At 63.6% G+C, this 16,235-nt stretch overlaps 1 protein-coding gene across 1 annotated transcript; it reads right to left on the bottom strand.

The window, feature by feature from the left end:
* Positions 1–831: 831 nt before the first annotated feature.
* On the bottom strand, positions 832–8,888 carry SPHK1 (sphingosine kinase 1). Its single transcript, XM_042802679.1, has 5 exons — positions 8,309–8,888; positions 3,431–3,580; positions 3,046–3,140; positions 2,681–2,796; positions 832–2,160 (listed from the first exon to the last, which is right to left on the bottom strand). The coding sequence occupies exons 1-5, from the start codon at positions 8,724–8,726 to the stop codon at positions 1,377–1,379; spliced, it is 1,563 nt and encodes a 520-aa protein (XP_042658613.1). The 5' UTR covers positions 8,727–8,888; the 3' UTR covers positions 832–1,376.
* Positions 8,889–16,235: the final 7,347 nt, after the last annotated feature.

Below are 16,235 nucleotides of genomic sequence, written 5' to 3'. Positions count from 1 at the left end.
GGAGAGAGTTCAGCGAAGCGTGGCTGAGCCTGTTTATACACCTGGCCCAATACCTCAGGAGAAATAACTTTATTTTGGGAGGTGGTTCCCAGCTGCTGCCTGTCTTGCTGGCCCGAGGAACAGGAGCTCTGCTCCCCCACCAGCGAATGGGGATGTCGGAGGAGGGGGGGAGACAACAATCGTGCTCTTCTTTTCCTGGTTCTGCAATCCTAATTGCATAGTTTGCAGATGAATAAATGCAAACAGCCACCACTGTTTACTCTTCTACTTTGTACTTGAGCGCTGTAAATGAGGTTTAATTACTGCAGTTTTATACAAAACAGGCTCAGTAATCCCCCTTCAGGCAAGCCCCCGGGCAGGGACCTGTTGCAGAGCTCCAGCTGGCCCCAGGCTGCCTGGGAAGGGGGATGCATGAGCTGCCCCCCCCCCCGCCTCCCCGCTCCCTGCAAACCAAACCCCTCGGCTCCAACAACTCCCTCCTCGAACCTCTTTGACCCCTTCCCCGCCCTCTCTTGGAGGCACTTTAAACCCTCCCCAAGACAGCCCAAAGCAGCCCTGCGGGGCCAAGCTCCCTGGATTCCATCAGCCCCAGCACAAGGCTGAGCAGGGAGGCACCGGCACACCCCAAAAAGCCGGGGGGCTGTGACAGCAGTGCCCCGGGTCCTGCCTCTGGGGCCATCGCCCTGTCGGGCTCGGGCAGCGCGGGCAGGTCCCGGGGCCCTAAACCCGCCCTGGCAGCGTGTGAGCCCAGCCCGGGGTGACAGCACCACAGCCTGCCCCTGACAGCAGCCCGCAGCTCACATTTAAAACCCAAGGGTTTTTTGTTTTTTGTTTTTTTTTTTTATTATTTTTTTATTTTTTTGCAAACGCTAGATATTTATTGCATTTCTCACAAGAATAAACTCTGCTTCTACAGGAAGCTTTGGGTAGAAACATTTTTTAAAAAGTCAATTTCTCGTATTAGACATATTGGTCCTGACTGTCTCCGGGGGTGGCACTGGCTCTGCGGTGGGGACAGGAGTGACGCCACCGTGTGCGGCCGAGCCGGGGAGGGGACAGGGCTGTGCCGGCGCAGCCGCCCGGGGCCGGGACCTCGTACCGGGATAAAACACGCTGGCGTCTCGCCGGCACCGAGTACCTGATGGGGCTCGCAGCTCGGTTTTGGGACAGTGCTGGTGGCTGTCCTAAGGGGGTAAAGCTAAGCGTGGGGGCAAGGGAGGGGACGAGCACCCGCAGCCCCCAAGGGCTATTGCTGTGGAAGGAGGAGGAGGTTCCTGAGTGGGAGGAAGGCTCTGCCGCCCTCATGCTGGGCCGTGCCGGCAGCTCAGCGCTGCGGGGTGGGGGGGGGGGGGGTGTGGGGGGGTGAACCCGGCCGCTCAGGAGCCGCTGAGGACGCGGCAGAGGCGGCCGTGGATCTGCCCCTGGACGGGCTCGCAGGCCAGCGCCTCGCCGTCCACCGTCATGATGCCCGCGGCCGCCCGCGGCTCCAGGCGGAAAGCCCGGACGGGGACGTAGCGCAGGTGGGGACAGTTCAAGTCCAGGTGGGTCCCCCGGGACATGGCCAGGAAGAGCTTCAGCAGCGCCACGCGGCTGATGCCGGCCTTCAGGTAGAAGAGGTGGATGCAGCCGTCGTGCAGCCGGGCCGCCGGTGCCATCAGCAGGTTGGTGCCCAGGTGGGACTGGTAGATGGCGTAGACGGAGACGAACTCCTCCTCGGGGACCACCGTCCAGTGCGCCGGCACCGGCTGGCACAGCGGCACCAGCAGCGAGTCGGTGGGCAGAGCCCCGGGCGCGTCCGTCCCCGCCGGTGGCGCGGTGCGGCCGGCCTGGCCGTTGGTGACGGGCGCGTGGGGGGCCCTGGGTGCCGGGGGGGCGCCCTGCTCGGGGACAGCGGGCAGGTAGGACAGGCGGCCCTGGTACACCCGCAGCTTGGCCAGGCACTGGAGGGTGCCCAGGGTGAAGCGGGCATTGCCCAGCCGGCGGTACTTCTCGCTGTCGATGTCCACGTCCGAGATGAAGCCCCAGCCGAAGCCGAGGAAGGAGAAGAGGCGCTTGCCCGAGGCCGTGCTCAGCGAGACCAGGTCCATCTGCGTGTGCAGCCCCTTGCACAGGATGAAGGTGCAGTTCGTCAGCAGCTTCTTCTTGGCGACGTGGTCGTTGCTGCGAGGGATGGAGAGGGTGAGTTTGGGCTGGACCCAGCTTGGGGCCTCTCCTGTGCAACCCTCGCCCCAGTCACGGTTGGGACGTAACCCAGCTGGGTGGCAGCGTCCCTCGGGGGCAGCTGCTGGGAGAGGGTCTGCTGGGGCTGGGAAGGGTAAACCAGCTCCTTGAAAGAGCAAACTGAGTTGGGGTTGCTGGGCCAGGGCAATCCCAGTCCCCCTCGCCCACACAGCGGATTCGGCTGTGCCCCGGGGTGGATCCTTTAGGGTAAAGATTTGCCAGATTTAGAGCCCAGAGAGGAGAAAGGCTGCGGGGGGAGCTGGGGACGCAGGGACGTAAGCTGAAGGGACTGGCTGGGGCTGGGCAGCACCAGCCTGCGGGGAGGTGGGGACCCAGGCAGGCACCCCCGTGCTGGGCATCCCGGCACCCTGCCCCTGGGCTGCAGCCACCCTCAGCCTTTCGCTTCCCCGGCCCCGGGCGCGGTGCCGGCAGCGGGTGCCGCCGCGGGGTCGGGGCTCACCCTGCGTAGTGGTTGATGGAGGCGGCCAGGGCGTTCCCGGAGCCCCCCGGCAGGATGCACAGCGGCTTCTTCATGGCGTCCTCCCAGTCCGGCCGCTCCATGAGCCCGTTCACCACCTGCGGGGACACAGGGAGCCGGTGGCACCGGGGGCCGGGCCAGGAGCCCAGGAGTCCCAGCCCTGTTCGGGAGGAGCAGAACCCGCGGTGCCAGGGCAGGACCGAGGCCACGGCTGCCCTGCTTTGCTCCAAGCTAGCTGCCATCTCTCCTTTGCCGTTCCCTGCCTCCGTGTCTCCAAGTTTGGCTCCTGCCCCACGCACCCCTCCTCTCCCGCCTCGCTGCCCCTCCTGGCCGGGGGGGCCCCTCACCTCGTACAGCAGCCCGTCCCCGGACATGACCACCAGCGTGTCCCACTGCGACAGGTCCTCATCCCGCACCTTCTCGTGTGCGTGGTGGGGTCTCTCTGCGGGGGAAAGCGGAGAGAGTCGAGCATCGCCCTCCGTCACTCCGCCCTGCCTGCCGCCACCTCCCAGACGGTGACCCCAGCCCCACTGTCCCCACGGGGGTCCCAGCCCTGTTGAGTGCAACCAACCCACCCATCGCATCGTCCAAGCCAGCCCCGCAGCAGCCGGAGCCACGGCGATGCAGGAGCAGGTACGGCGCCCTTGGAGGAGCCTCTCCCAGGGCAGCAGCACCCAGCTAAGCTCCCGGGAAGGGAGGAGGAGGAGGTGAGGGAGCTGCTGGAGGACTCACCAGTGATGAAGACGGTGGTGGCGATGTCGGCCTCGGCCAGCATGGGCTGCACCACGGCCTGGAAGTCATCGAGCGCGCGGCCGGCGCCGCTCAGCGGGTTCAGCAGCACCAGCGCGCGGCAGGGCCGGGGCAGCACCCCGTAGCTGTCACCTGGGCAGGGGGAGAGCGGCGATCAGGGTGCTGGGGCCCTGGTGCTGCCCGGGGAGGGCTCTGCGAGCCAGGACAGCGTTCGCCACAGCCCCACGGGAAGGGGAGCTGCCCCCCCGACCCCCCACAACCTCCCTGGGCTGCGTCCCTGCCCAGAGGCAGCGGGAGGTGAGCAGGGATGGAGGGTCCCTGCTGGGAAAGCAGGGGAGGTGGCAGAGACCGGGACACAGGGTTGTGCGGGGGCTCCTCTGGAGCTCTCCTGCAATCACCAGAGATGTTTGATGCCCGGGCCGGAGCCCCGCAACAACCCGGCGATGCCACAGCAGAGCCGGGGCTGCGCAGCACCGAGCAGCCCCGTGCCACGGCGTGCTGCCGGCCACGCTTTCGGACACGCCGAGGAAAGAAAGGTGGAAGCAAAAGGGGAGGTTTGAAACCCAACCTCCTCCCGGGGCACCCGGCCCCGAACACCTTCGGTTGTGAGTTCTCCCTGCTGAACCCCACGGCTCACGACACGGCTCGGTCCCAGGGAGCCAAGCACGGGGGGGACGAGGGCCAGGGGAGACTCGAGGTCCCAATTCCCCACATCCAGCCCAGATGGAGCGGGGCCAGGACAGACACCTGCGCCGACAGACGGACGCTTCTGCTTTCCCTGCTCCCCACGGGGCTCAGGTTTCACGCACGAGGGCCCTGGCTGGGCTGTAATTACAAGCCTGGCAGGGGTCTGCATCCCTCTGCTCCCCCCAATTCGCTTCCAGCTCCCCCCCACCAAGCCCAGTGGTCCCTGCACAGGGGGACGGGCTGAGCCCGGGCTGCAGATGCCCCGCGAGGGAGGTGCAGGGAGGAGCAGTGACACAATGGCACCCGGGGGAGCTGGCAGCGGCAGGACCCCTGGGTGCTGCTTGGGCACCCCGAGCCCCAAAATGAGCAGGGCAACGTGTCTCAAGCTCCCGCAGCGGCTCTGGAAGGCTTCGGCCCTGCAGGGTAAAGCCAGTTTTGGGAGGGTGGGGGGTATCCCCATCAGCTCTGGGCCCCCTGAGCTGTGATCTGGCCCCCATAGCGGGTTCCCGCTCCGGCACACGGGCTCTGCGGGACAACGCCGGGACTGCGCCTGCTGACTCAGCAGAAAGAGCTGCTCCGTCAGGAGCTGAGTCACCAAAGCAGATGACTTTTCCTGGCATTTCCCCCCCAAGGCCAGGAACCCCCCCCCTTCTAACCCGGGGCACGGGGGCTGGGGCCGGCCGCCTGCCACCCCCCCGCCTTGTCTGCACACTTGGATTTGAGCTGTTTGAACACCCAGGCAGTGTTTTTCCAGCTGGAACCCCTCCTGCCGCCCACACCGGGGATGGAGGCCGGGAGAGGGGAGCCTGGGGCGATATGGAGGTCCCCACGTGTGCCACCTCCCCGGGGTGACGCCCGGCATCACCCCGGTCACGGCCACGCCAGGGCTTTCCCTCCGGTTGGCAGAGCTCCATCAGCTGCCCCGCGGGGAGACGTGCCTGGAGCAGCCCATCCATCCCCGTGCCCATCCCAGCCCCGGGGAGCACGCTGCTGATTTCAGCGCCATCAGGTTGATTTTCTGTCCCTGGGAATGACCCAGGGGAGACTGTCACCCACCTCCTTGTCCCCACGCAGGCTGCTTGGGACCTGCCACCGAGTCCACGGCAGAGCTCTGCCCGTGAGAGCCCCGCCAGCCAGGGCTGAGCCTGGGTGCTGGCTCTGGGCTGGCCCTCCCCGCTGCCACCCAGGGCGAGGGGAAGCCACCAGCTGTCCCCCACCTTCCCCGGCCCCTTATCAGTGGGCGCCAGACGCGAGGGGACCAGCTCCCCTTGGGGACAGTGGTGAAGCGCCACGAGCAGTGGCCACTCCAGATCAGGTCAGGGATAACGGGCAGCAACCCCGGGGCTGGCCCGGCCCCATTCCCTCCCCCCCCCCCCGAACCTTCCCCAGTCACAACCAGCACTAAAATCCCTTATTGACAAACGCAGCTGAGCCCCCAGGGGATTCATGCTCAAGTCCCAGCTGCCGGAGGCAGGTGATAGGGGGGGTTTCTCTCTCTTTCTCCCCCCCTCCACAACCCTGGAGGGTGCAGAGCGAGAGCAGGAGGCACTTTGAGAACCTAACTATAGTTTTTAAACCCACAGTGTTTCTAATCAGCCACATGGTTTCTGACATGAGCACAGAGCTGCAGCCAAAATCCTGCCTGGACCCATCGCTGCTGCCCCGTGGCCTCCGCTGGGCAGGGGGGTACGGCTGGGACCCCCGAGGATCCGCTCCTCGGCTGGAGGGGGAAAGGTAAACCCTGCTCAGGGCACGGCGGGATGCCGTGACTCCATCACAAGGGACAGATCACTGGTACCAGGGTGGGAATAGAGACGGGGACACAATCCCCAGCAGCGCCGGGCTCAGCCCGGGCTCCCGTGGCAGAAGCGGAGGGTGCTGGTTCAGAGCCGGAGCCCAGCAGCGGCGATTCCCCGGGGTGGAGGGGACAGATATCAGCAGCATCCCTTCCCCTTGCGCAACACCGGCCGGCCCCTGGCATCTGGAGGCTCAGCCACTTCCCGGCACAGCGCGGTTGCTTTCAGCCTCAAACGCTGCGCGGAGCAGACACTGAGTCAGCAGGAGGAAGGGGCTCCAGCTGCTGCCAGTGCACAAACTCTGCTCTCCCTGCCCTCTGCCCACGTCATCCCCCCCCCCCATGGGACATGTATCCCAGCCACGCTCCGGCAGCGACCACGCTGCCATCAGCAGCCCCAGCTGCTCCGTGGTGTCCCCGCATCCTTCTGGAAACCCTCTGGGCACAAGGAACAAGCGTGCCAGGCTGGCAGGGGGACAGGGCTGTCCCTCCTGGTGACCCGGCTTGGCGTGAGGCTGGGCCAGACCGGGACATGCCCACTGCGTCCCCCCTCTGCCGACTGTCACCTCCGCACCCCGAGGGGATGAACACAGCAAGGGAGTGTGTGTCCCCCCCAAAATGGGGGCTTGCGGCAGGGCCAGGTCCCGCTCGCTGCCGGCAGCTCGACGGCAGCTTGCTGCTGCGGCCGGGGGCTGGATTTCCCCACCAAGACACAACCCTGGGGGGCAGTTTGCTCCCTCCCAGCCGGCTGCAGGGTGGGACCCTTCCCTGCACGCTGCAGGTAGCCCCAACTTTGGGGTTATTCACTGCTGAGGGACGTTTGGTTGTTTTGTTTTTTTTTTTTTTCCCCCCTTGGGTTGACATAAGGAGGGGGAAGCTTCCTCCCTGCTGTAGCCCTCCCCAGGGCTTTTATCCCAGGGGATGCTGGAGCTGAGGCAACACTGGGCCAGGCTCGCCGGCGGCCCCACGGGGATGGGGTGACAGGATTGCGTCGCAGGGACTCGCACGCAGCTTCCAGACACGGCCTTATCTGTCCCGCACACCCGGGTGCGTGTGAGAGCAGGGTGTGGTGAGAGGCATTTTTAGCTCGGTCCCAAACTGGGGGAGGAGGTTTGCAAATCCTGCCGGCCCTCAGCTAGAAAAATAACTGCAAAATCCTTCACCGCCTTCTCCCGTCCTCCTTCCCCGGGCTCCCCCGAGGCCCCTGCCGTGCAATGAGCTGCTCCTGCCCCGGCACCCTCGCACCGCCTGCTAAAAGGGCGAGGGTTTTAAAATGCCTGGAGACTTACAGCTGCAGAGTTCAGGCTGGAAATAGAGCTGAGGAACTGGTTTCGCCCTCACCCCTTTCCACTGGAATTTTTTTTTATTCCTTAGGAAAAGTAGCAGAAAGTTGTTTTGTAGCTGCAGGTCATGTAAAAAAGCTGCATTTTAAAATCCAAGCAGGGAAGAGCTGGGCTCAATGTGACTTGACAGGATCCCTCTAACCACACACCTCTTAATTTCCAAGTCTGATCAGTGCAACTGGACAGCTAAATAAATGAAGTAGTGCATATAATTGAATCTCTGCTCAGATGCTCAAATATATGCCAGCCCGCCCTGCCCTGACTGCAGGAGCCGGGGGACTTGGCCCCCGAGCCAGCCGCCCCCCTTCGAGCTGGCGGCAGCTCTGGGGGGAGAGGAACTGAACCCCGAAGCCCTCCGTGCTGCCCTGGGACCCCCCAGGGGGGTCTCGGGTGGGGTCCCACGGGGATTCGCTTGCTCCCCAATGATGCGTGGGACCTGCCGGGGACTCTGCCTGGCTCCCGTCCTGCGTCAGCAACGATGACTTCTTTTTTTTTTTTTTTTGTTTTCCCCTGGGTTAATGCTGCCCTTTGGATCTTTGCTAGTTGTTAAACCAAAGTCATGGGGGGGGGGTGGGGGGGGTGGGGGGGTGCAAAGGGCCCCCGTGGTGTGACCACATCCCTGTTGTCCCTTCGATTTGTGTGCAAAAGGGGGGACAAGCCACCCCCGGCCCCGGGGCTGTGCACTGGGATGTCCCTGTCCCCAGGCTCCAGGTGACCCTGCGGGGATGGGGATCGCCCCCCCGTCCCCGTGCGTGTCGTGTCCCCCCCCCGCGCTGACCCCGACCCGTCCCTTCGGGGCCGACCACCGTGCAGCGCTCCTGCCCCGCCGCCAGCCACGTCCCCACGCCGCCCCTCGGGGCCATTCGTCCCGCGTGGGGACGGGGCAAGGGAGAGCCGCCGGCCCCCACACCCCACGCTCTCGGGCGGCTGCTGGCCTCGGGGGGGAGCCGGGGTTCGCTCTGTCGGGACCTGCGGGGGAGCGGGGACGGGGGCGTGTGTCCCCACTTCTCCGGGGCGAGCCGGCTCGGTACTCACCGTCCTGCGTGGGCACGGCGGGCACCGACAGCTCCCGGATCCTCCGGCTCCAGGCCTGGGCGATGCGCAGGTTGCCCTCGGCGTCGGGTCCCTGAGAGACGCGGAAGATCCGCTCCAGGCGCTGGCGGGCGGGCGAGCCCCAGCGCGGCCCGCGGAGTGGGTAACACACCACGGAGAAGCAAGCGGCGGCGGCGGCGGCGGGGAAAGCGGCGGAGCCCACGCAATCGGCCAGGCGGAGCGCGGCGTCGGGACCGGCCGAGCCCCCGGAGGAGCAGCCGGGACGCCGCACCTGCAGCTCCCGGGCCGTCAGAACCAGCGAGCAAGCGGCAGCACCGGGGCTCGGTCCCGCCCCGAAGATCCCTTGAAGTAACACCGGGGCCCCCCCGGGCTCCGGGGGAGCGCGGCGGCCGGCGGCCATCGGCGGCGGAACGGGAGCGGGACGCACCGGGGAGCGCCGCCCGCCGCTGCTCGCTGCTGACACCCGCCGCGCCGCCCGGCAATGGCAGGCGGGGCGGCCCCATTCATAAAAATTTAACCCACACCCCTCCCCACACACACACACCCCTCCATGGGGCGGGGGGGTCCCGTCCCGGGGCTGCCCCGACCCCCCCCCCCCCCCCCTCCCCGCAGCCTGCCTCAGTTTCCCCAAGCGCCGCCCCGCGTTCCGGCCGGCAGCTCCCACGGACGGGCAGCGGCGTGGGGACGGGGGTGGGGGGGGGGAACCCGGTCTGCCCGGCTCTGCAGCCACGCGAGGGCAAAGCGACGCCGTGGGTTTGTCAGGGTGGGTGTCCAGTGTCCGGCGTGGGTGCTCCCACGGGATGGGCACGGTACCGACCCACGCTCACGCTGGCAAAGTACCGGGCAGCCGTGCCAGCCCACGCTGGGCTGAACAGCGTTTAACGCCATTTCTGCGTCTCTCCAGGCGGGACAGAGGCGAGAGGAGCGGAGCGGGAACCTGGAGACGTGGGGTCACGGCGAGGGCTGAGGGGGACAGCAGCCGACAGCAAGGGAGCCCTCCGGAGGGCTTGCCATCAGGTGTGGGTGACGGCTGGGGAGGTGCCGTGGGCGTGGAGCCCCGTGGAGGGGGGGTGGGCTGTGCTGTGAACCCCACTGCGGGGCACAGAGCCCTGGGGACAGAGCCCGAGGGATCTGCCTGGAGGGTGCCAGCACGGCTGGGAGCTGCTGGCAAAAATCACCGACAGCAGCTTTTGGTGGCGACAGGACCCACCTCCCCCTCCCGAGGGGCCGCTGGGCTCCAGAGCTTCTGGCCCAGCACAGTGATTTTTCTTTTTTCCCAGTCAGACCCCCATGGGTGTAGCTCTGCTCCACATGCTCCAGCTGGCCCTTCGCCCACCCGAGGCCCTACCCAAAGCAGAGCTGAACTGGGAAGAGGGTGATAAGCCCCCCCAGGAGGTCTGTGGGAATGGTAAGGCAGGCGGAGAGGTGCCCCACTCCCTCCCTCCACCTCCCCCCCCGGGGTCTTCCTCGCCCCTTCTTCATCCCTCAGACCACCCTTCGTGGCAATGCTCACGCGGGTTTTGCACACCACGCTGCTGGGCTGGCAGCAGCCTGAGACCCCGTAACCTTGAGCTTGCACCTCGGGGAGGCATCGCTCTTCACACTTGCAGCAGTTTAATTAGCGGTGAGCCCTCAGCCTTCTGTCCCCGGTTAAACCCGCTGGAACTGGCCAAAAATTGCAGGGAGGGCACGGGATGGGCGGATAATGTGGATAAAGTGGTTAAGCCTTGCTTCCCCAGAGTGACCTAAACCGAGAGCTGAGGTGCCATGATTTGGAGCATCGCGTTTTCCAGCAAGACTCTCCTGGGGGCTGTGGGTTTAAAGAGATGCTTGGGGGAAGGGGCGGAGGGGGCAAAACGTGGTCCCAGCCATTTTCTGGCTGATGCTTTTGGCTGGGGAACCGCAGCACCCGCACCTGATTCCAGGTGAGATTTGGGCACGGCCGCTTCCCCGCCACGGTCCAGCGTTTGTAAACAGCCGCGGGGTGCTCGGCAAGGTGTCACGGGAGGAAATAGCTGGATGCTGAGGAGTGCAGCATCCTGACCTGCCCCTCACCCTTCTTGGTGACTAATCCACTCCCGATTTCCGCTCAGGAAGGCACGAGACGTGGTGGGAGGATGTGAAAGCAGCTGTCACGCTGCTGCCGGCAGGTGCTCCGGGACGATGGGGCTGCTTTGGGCTCTGTCCTCACCACGCTACATCCGTCGGTGGCCCCGTGCCGCGGAGATCCCCCTCGCCCTGCCTGCCTGAGCTTTAAATAGGAGTCGGATGCCCAGCTGGGCTCCACTGGCCACGGCCGTGCTGTGGGCTGGGGAAAGGGGCTGAGAGCGGCTTTATCATGAGCAGTCGAAGCCAGCAATGCCGCTCGGGCTTGGGAAGGGTTAGTGCAGGGATGCCCGCGGGCGGGATGCCTGGGGCACGGAGATGAGGGGGCTGCAGCCAGGTTTTTCTCAGATGGGGAACGGGGCTGGCAAAATCTCAGCCTCTGTGATGGCAAGGGACACCCAGGCAGAGCTTCTCCATCTTAGTGCTGGTCTACGGGCACTTCACGTGAGCCCGTCCCGATGCCACCCTGGGTGGATGCCCACTTCGTGCCACGGCCAGCCCAGTGCCCACCACCAGCCCCGCACGGGTCCCTTTTTCCCCTCAGCCACAGGCTGATTCAACCCAGTCCCGCACAGACGCCGCTTGTTTGCCTCCAGATGCGATGTCTAATGCGGAAGCGGGATTGCTTCTGTCACTGCTCAGTGCTGATAAACAGTTGTTCCGGGCTATCTTAATTACAAAAGTCTTAACGAGCTCCCTTGACCTGCCTGGCAGCCCTTTGGCTCTGCAGCCGGGGCTCCCGTGCCACGGGCAGGCGCAGTGCCGCAGAGGCCGTGTGCGTGGGAGGGCAGCGTGGGGACGTGGCCCGGGGATGCGGCGTGAGCCGGCGTGAATCCTGCCACCTCCTTTCTTATTGGAAAAGGGGGCTCACCCACGGTGCAGGGTGTCCCGTCCAGCCGTGACCACGGAGGCCACCAGTCTCCCTTTGAGAGCAAACAGCCCTCAAACTCCTGTCCTGGAAGGGCCTGTGGGGTATCCCAGACCCCACAGACATCATTTGGGGGAGAAGGCTCCTATGTGCAAAGGACCATGCCCAGGGCTCGCTGGAGAAGGTGATGGATGCTCTGTGTTTGGGGAAACTGAGGCAGAAGCAGCAGACAAGGTTTGCCTTGAGTTGTTCAAGAAGCCAAAGGTTAAACATGTCAATTAAACAGCCCCTCAGCTCCCTCCTGCTCCCGGGCTCTTCCTGCTCCTGCCCCCAGCTGCCAGAGGAGCTGGTACCCCCAGAGAACTTGTTGCGGGGGAAGAAAGCAGAGAGAAGCTGGGGGCTTCTCGGCCCTGCTGTAACCCTTCGCCCCGGGCTGATGCATCCTGGCTGCAGGGCAGACCCGAGGCTCTCAGTGTCAGGGCAGGTCCGGATTTTGGGCTCCCGCTGCCTGCACAGCAGGCAGCCCCGGAGGAGGCGTGCAGAGGACGCGGCTCTGCTGCAAGATGAACTGCAGCGTTTCACATCGAGGCACGCAGCTCCTCCAGATCCCTGCCCGCTCTGCCGCGCCGGCCGGCAGCCGCCTGGGCACGGGAGGGGGATGCACTCATCCCGGATCCGTCTCCTGTAGCATCGTTCCCACTGCTGAAGGTACATGTCTCAAGGTGGAGCCAGAAATAGCGCGGCTCCGCGCTGCATCGGGGCTGGCAGGGCTGCAGGGTTTGGCAGGGGGACAGGCACCGACTGCAGCAGTGGGAACTTTCCAGCCAGCGCCTGCGGGAGCGGCCGGTGCAGAGATGGAGCCATTTCGGGCCAGATCCAGCCCGGGGATTACAGCTCAGCCCCCCTCAACCCCCAGCCCTGGGGGCTCCCCAGGGAGATGCTGGTGTCGACACAGGGGACCAGCACAAAGCAGGAGGGGACAGAAATAACAGAGGTATCTCTGTCAGGAGAGTGATTGGGATTGTATCTCACCTGAGATGCACAAGCCAGCTGAGACACAGGTTTTGATTCTGCCACTGATTTGCTGCAGAACTCTGGCAAGTGACTTGCACCCCCGGTCTCTGCCCCCATGACCCACGGGCAGCAGGTATCACCCGCAATCCCAGCTTCACACGGGGCCCAGGGCTTGACCCGGGAGGTTTCTCAGCCTCTGAGGAGCGGGGGGTTACGGCAGCTCCTAAATCACAGCCAGGCTCTACAACCTGTTGGGGGCTGCTACCAGCCCTGAGCTTCCGCTGAGCTCTCAGCAGCCACGGCACAGCGCAGGACCACAGGGCTCACCGGGAAGCACTGGGCAATGCCGGCAAGCTGAGCTCATGCCTCCCAGATGATGATTTACTCCAAAATATTTCTGAGGTCAGACCTTCTCAGGGGAAACTCTCCCATACGCCCCACAAGAAGCTGCTGAGTCTGGAGTAACCACATGCACCTCTCGCTCGGCTGAAGAGTCACCCCGATGACTAGCCCTGGCGTCAGAGGGATTGAGGCCAAAGTGCTGCTGTTTGATCTCCCCCTTTGCTGGGGGAAGCCAAATTTCAGGCAGTTGCAAGGGTTTTCACCACTTCCCAGTAGCGGTTTCCTGCCATGATGTGAGCACAGGCATTTTTGGGAGGTGAGTCAGAGGCTGCAATGAAAACCACCTGGCCATGCTGGGAGGCTTGATCCCAGGGTGATCCCTGCTGCCGTGTGCTCGGCGCCTGCGGGCAGCATCCCCGGGGCAGAATTACTTCTGGGGGGCACAGCGTCCCACCACAGCCCCCCCCATTTCTGGCCGGGGTAAGAAGAAAAGGAATTTACTGCCGCGGTTCCCACAGCTTCTCTTTCGTCTCTGGGCTGGGATCAGCACGCTTCGGCCACCCCACCCGGGCTCCAGGGAGAAACTCAGTAAAGGAGAAATGGCAAAACCTCGTCCAGCTCTGCAAGAGGCTGCCTGCAGCGGCTGTCCTGGCCCTGTGCCGGGTCAGCTCCGTGCAAGAAACCGCCCCAATGCACCCGGTGTGCACAGGGCAACACCGAGGCCCTGGTTTTCTCCAGGGAGAGATGTAGGTCTTGGCAGAGCTGAGAAGCCGCCCTCCCTGATGGTTGAAATTCAGCAAATAAAGCCAGTTCCCAGCAAAGGAACCTCCCAGGTCTTCCCCGCTGGGCTTTACCATTTTTTGCTATTAAAAATGCATGACCCCCTGCCCCCCCCCCCCCAACATTACTCAAACCTCTCTACTCAGCAAATAACAGCATCGCAGCCAGCGTGTGAGACTGAGCTAGGATAAGCCTTTTCAAAGGAGCTAAACCTGCTTAAAGCCCGTGCTGTTCCCTGACCCGCCCTCCTAATCCTGCACGGTTGATAATGAAATAATAAAGGGCTGCAAAGCCTTGCTCTCCACGGTTCTGTGGGGGAGGTTTCTGCTGCCTCTGTACATGCCAGGAGCTGGGATATTAATTACTCCCTAAGTAAACAGAATTGCTTTTTTCTTCTCCTTTGCCTGACTGTAAACCCAGGTGTGACTGTCAGCCCGCAGAGCAGAGTCGCTCCGCTTTCCAGGGGAAAGGTTGGTTGTTGCAGAGATAACAGCCGCGACCTCTGCCCGCTGCCCTGCCCGGGCTCCTTGGGGGCTGATCCCAACCCCACAGCTCCACCAGCCATCCCAGTGAGACCCGCAGGGCCCTCCCTGTGAGGCTGCTGGGCCCCTTCCTGCAGGGCTGAGGCTGGTGGCACTGGGGAAAAATCTCAGAAACATGAGAACAGGGTGGTTTTGGGGCAGGGTGGGTTGTCAAGCCCCTCCAAGGCGACAGCGGAGGTGCCGCCTGGGGTCTGCTGTGCCAGTGGCTGCCCTGCAGCAGAACGCACAAACTTGTTGCATCTCAGCCTCAGCAGCCGGGAAAGCGAGGGGAGGTGACAACGCAGGCAGGATTTGTCCCCTGTGGTCAGGTTGGCTCTGAGCACCCCATGAAGCAGCAGGAATGAGGACAGGAGGATGGTGCTGGAGGATCTAGAGGGCAAAGCAGAGGCTGAGAGCACTCAAAGAGGCCACAGCATCAGCCCTGGGCTGGTGTGTTGAGGCTGCTGAGTGAGGAGCCACCTAACCCTGGGTGGGAAGGGGTTAAACAGCCCTTCCTTCTCTGGCACACCTGAATTGCATGGCAAGCCAGGAGGGAAGGGCTTTCAAAGAGGAAGGCAGCAGCAAGTCCCTTCTCCAGGGGCCTGGGAAGGAGCTGGTGGGAGGCTGAGCACCCTGCAGAGGTGCTGTGCCGTGGGCCCTGCCGTGCTGGGTCTCCCTCCCCAGTCCCTCCTTGCTCCCCCTGCCTGGGTGCTGCGCTGGGGTTTCACCCTGCAGCTGCTGCTGTCCTCACCAGGGTGTCCCACAGGAGCTTGTCCCTGTCCCTTAGGGTGTCCCTGCTCCCCCAGAAGCTGCCATTTCTCTGGTGGGTGCAGGAGTCTCCTCAGGAAGCAACCAACTTCCTACATCCCCAAAATAGCCTGACGCCTGCCCCCCACCCCAACTTTTTTTCCAGCATCTTCCTTTTGAAATACAAAGCCACCAACGTGTGACGAGTGAAGGGCTGTAGTGTGGATGCTGTGACCACCATCAAACGGATGTGCCTTGCAGGGCAGCAGCACCCATCACTAAACGCACGCTGGCACGTGTGGCTGAAGGAGAGCCTGGACTGGTGTCGGGGGTGCTCGGTGAATGGATGCTGCTGATTTAGCCCAAGCTGCAGGGTTACAGCCGGCCTGACCGCCCAGTTAGCATTGCACACCCGGCCGTGCAGCCTTCTTGGAGGCACGAAGTGAATCCGGGCAGCTGATGCTGTTAGCTCTCGGGGAACAAGCAGGGATGCGGGAGTGGAGCTGGAATAGCCCCTGCCAAGACAAGGCATGGATGGGGACCAGCAGGGCTACGGCTGTGATGGGGAATCCATGCTGAGCCCCGTGGCCTGATCCTGCTGCAGGAGCAAACCCAGGTGGCTGATGAGGTGAAAGTGGGACAGTCCTGGCTCATACACTGGGTAAATAACCACGGGGTGGTCTTTAATTAGATTGTGGAAAGAGATGTGGGGTTGGAACCACACCGCAGGGACAGATATATGTTCACCAGGCATGGTGAGATAAAACTTGCCATCTTGGTGCTCAGGAAGTGCAGCAGTGGCATAGGGAGGTGACACTGATGCATTTCTATCTTGTTTGCATTGAGGATGCTGCATCTTAATGAAAGCTGGAGAGAGACAACCTCTAATGAAGGTGTTCGGTGGAAGGGGACTGATGGTGACGATGCAGCTCGCAGCTAAGCATGAAGTGTTTCTGACAGGAGTTGTTGTCAGAGGCACCGCTGCCACCGCACACCCGACCCCATGCTCCAGAGCAGCCCTGCAGCACGGAGAGTCACTACTGAATAATGGAGGCGTAGAGCCTCCACGTCCTGAACGAAGGCTGCCATGACTTCCTCCACCTTCCCCACTCTCATCTGAGAGGAAACAGGCTGAGGGATGACCACCTTGCACAGCGACTTAGAAAAGTGCCAGGAAACCTCTCCCTCCAAGGGTGAACAAAGCAGTGCAGGGCGATCCTGGTGATGAAATTAATGCCGTCTGCCTTCCCTGCGATACAAAGCACGCTCTTTGGGCCCAGAAAGGACAGCACAGCTCTGCCAAATGGGTTGGGGCAAAAGTTTTCTGCTTAGGTAAGTCATTTAGTGTCTGTACCCGAGAGGGACTTTGTTCTCACATCCAAGGAGCCCGGAAGACCTTGGAAAGCCTGAGTGTTTGGGGAACGGCGCAGAGATCACGTCTGGCTCCTGCAGCAGCTCCTCAGGGCCGCCATCCCACTGCCATGCTGGCCCTGGGGTGCTAAGGAAAACCCCTGCCCCAGAACGCGGCCTG

The sequence above is a fragment of the Tyto alba genome, unplaced genomic scaffold, assembly GCF_018691265.1.
Source record: "Tyto alba isolate M040663 unplaced genomic scaffold, T.alba_DEE_v4.0 Super-Scaffold_39, whole genome shotgun sequence".
Taxonomy (NCBI): Eukaryota; Metazoa; Chordata; class Aves; order Strigiformes; family Tytonidae; genus Tyto; species Tyto alba.
The sequence above is the reverse complement of the archived record's forward strand: the minus strand, read 5'-3'. Positions and strand labels throughout refer to the sequence as shown.

Coding starts and splice junctions, on each gene's coding strand:
- SPHK1 (XM_042802679.1), bottom strand. CDS start 8,726: ATGGCCGCCGGCCGCCGCGCTCCCCCGGAGCCCGGGGGGGCCCCGGTG. Junction 3,581..8,308: donor CGCCGTGCCCACGCAGGACG/GTGAGTACCGAG, acceptor CCCCCTGCCCAG/GTGACAGCTACGGGGTGCTG. Junction 2,797..3,045: donor GGGACGGGCTGCTGTACGAG/GTGAGGGGCCCC, acceptor GTGTCCCCGCAG/GTGGTGAACGGGCTCATGGA.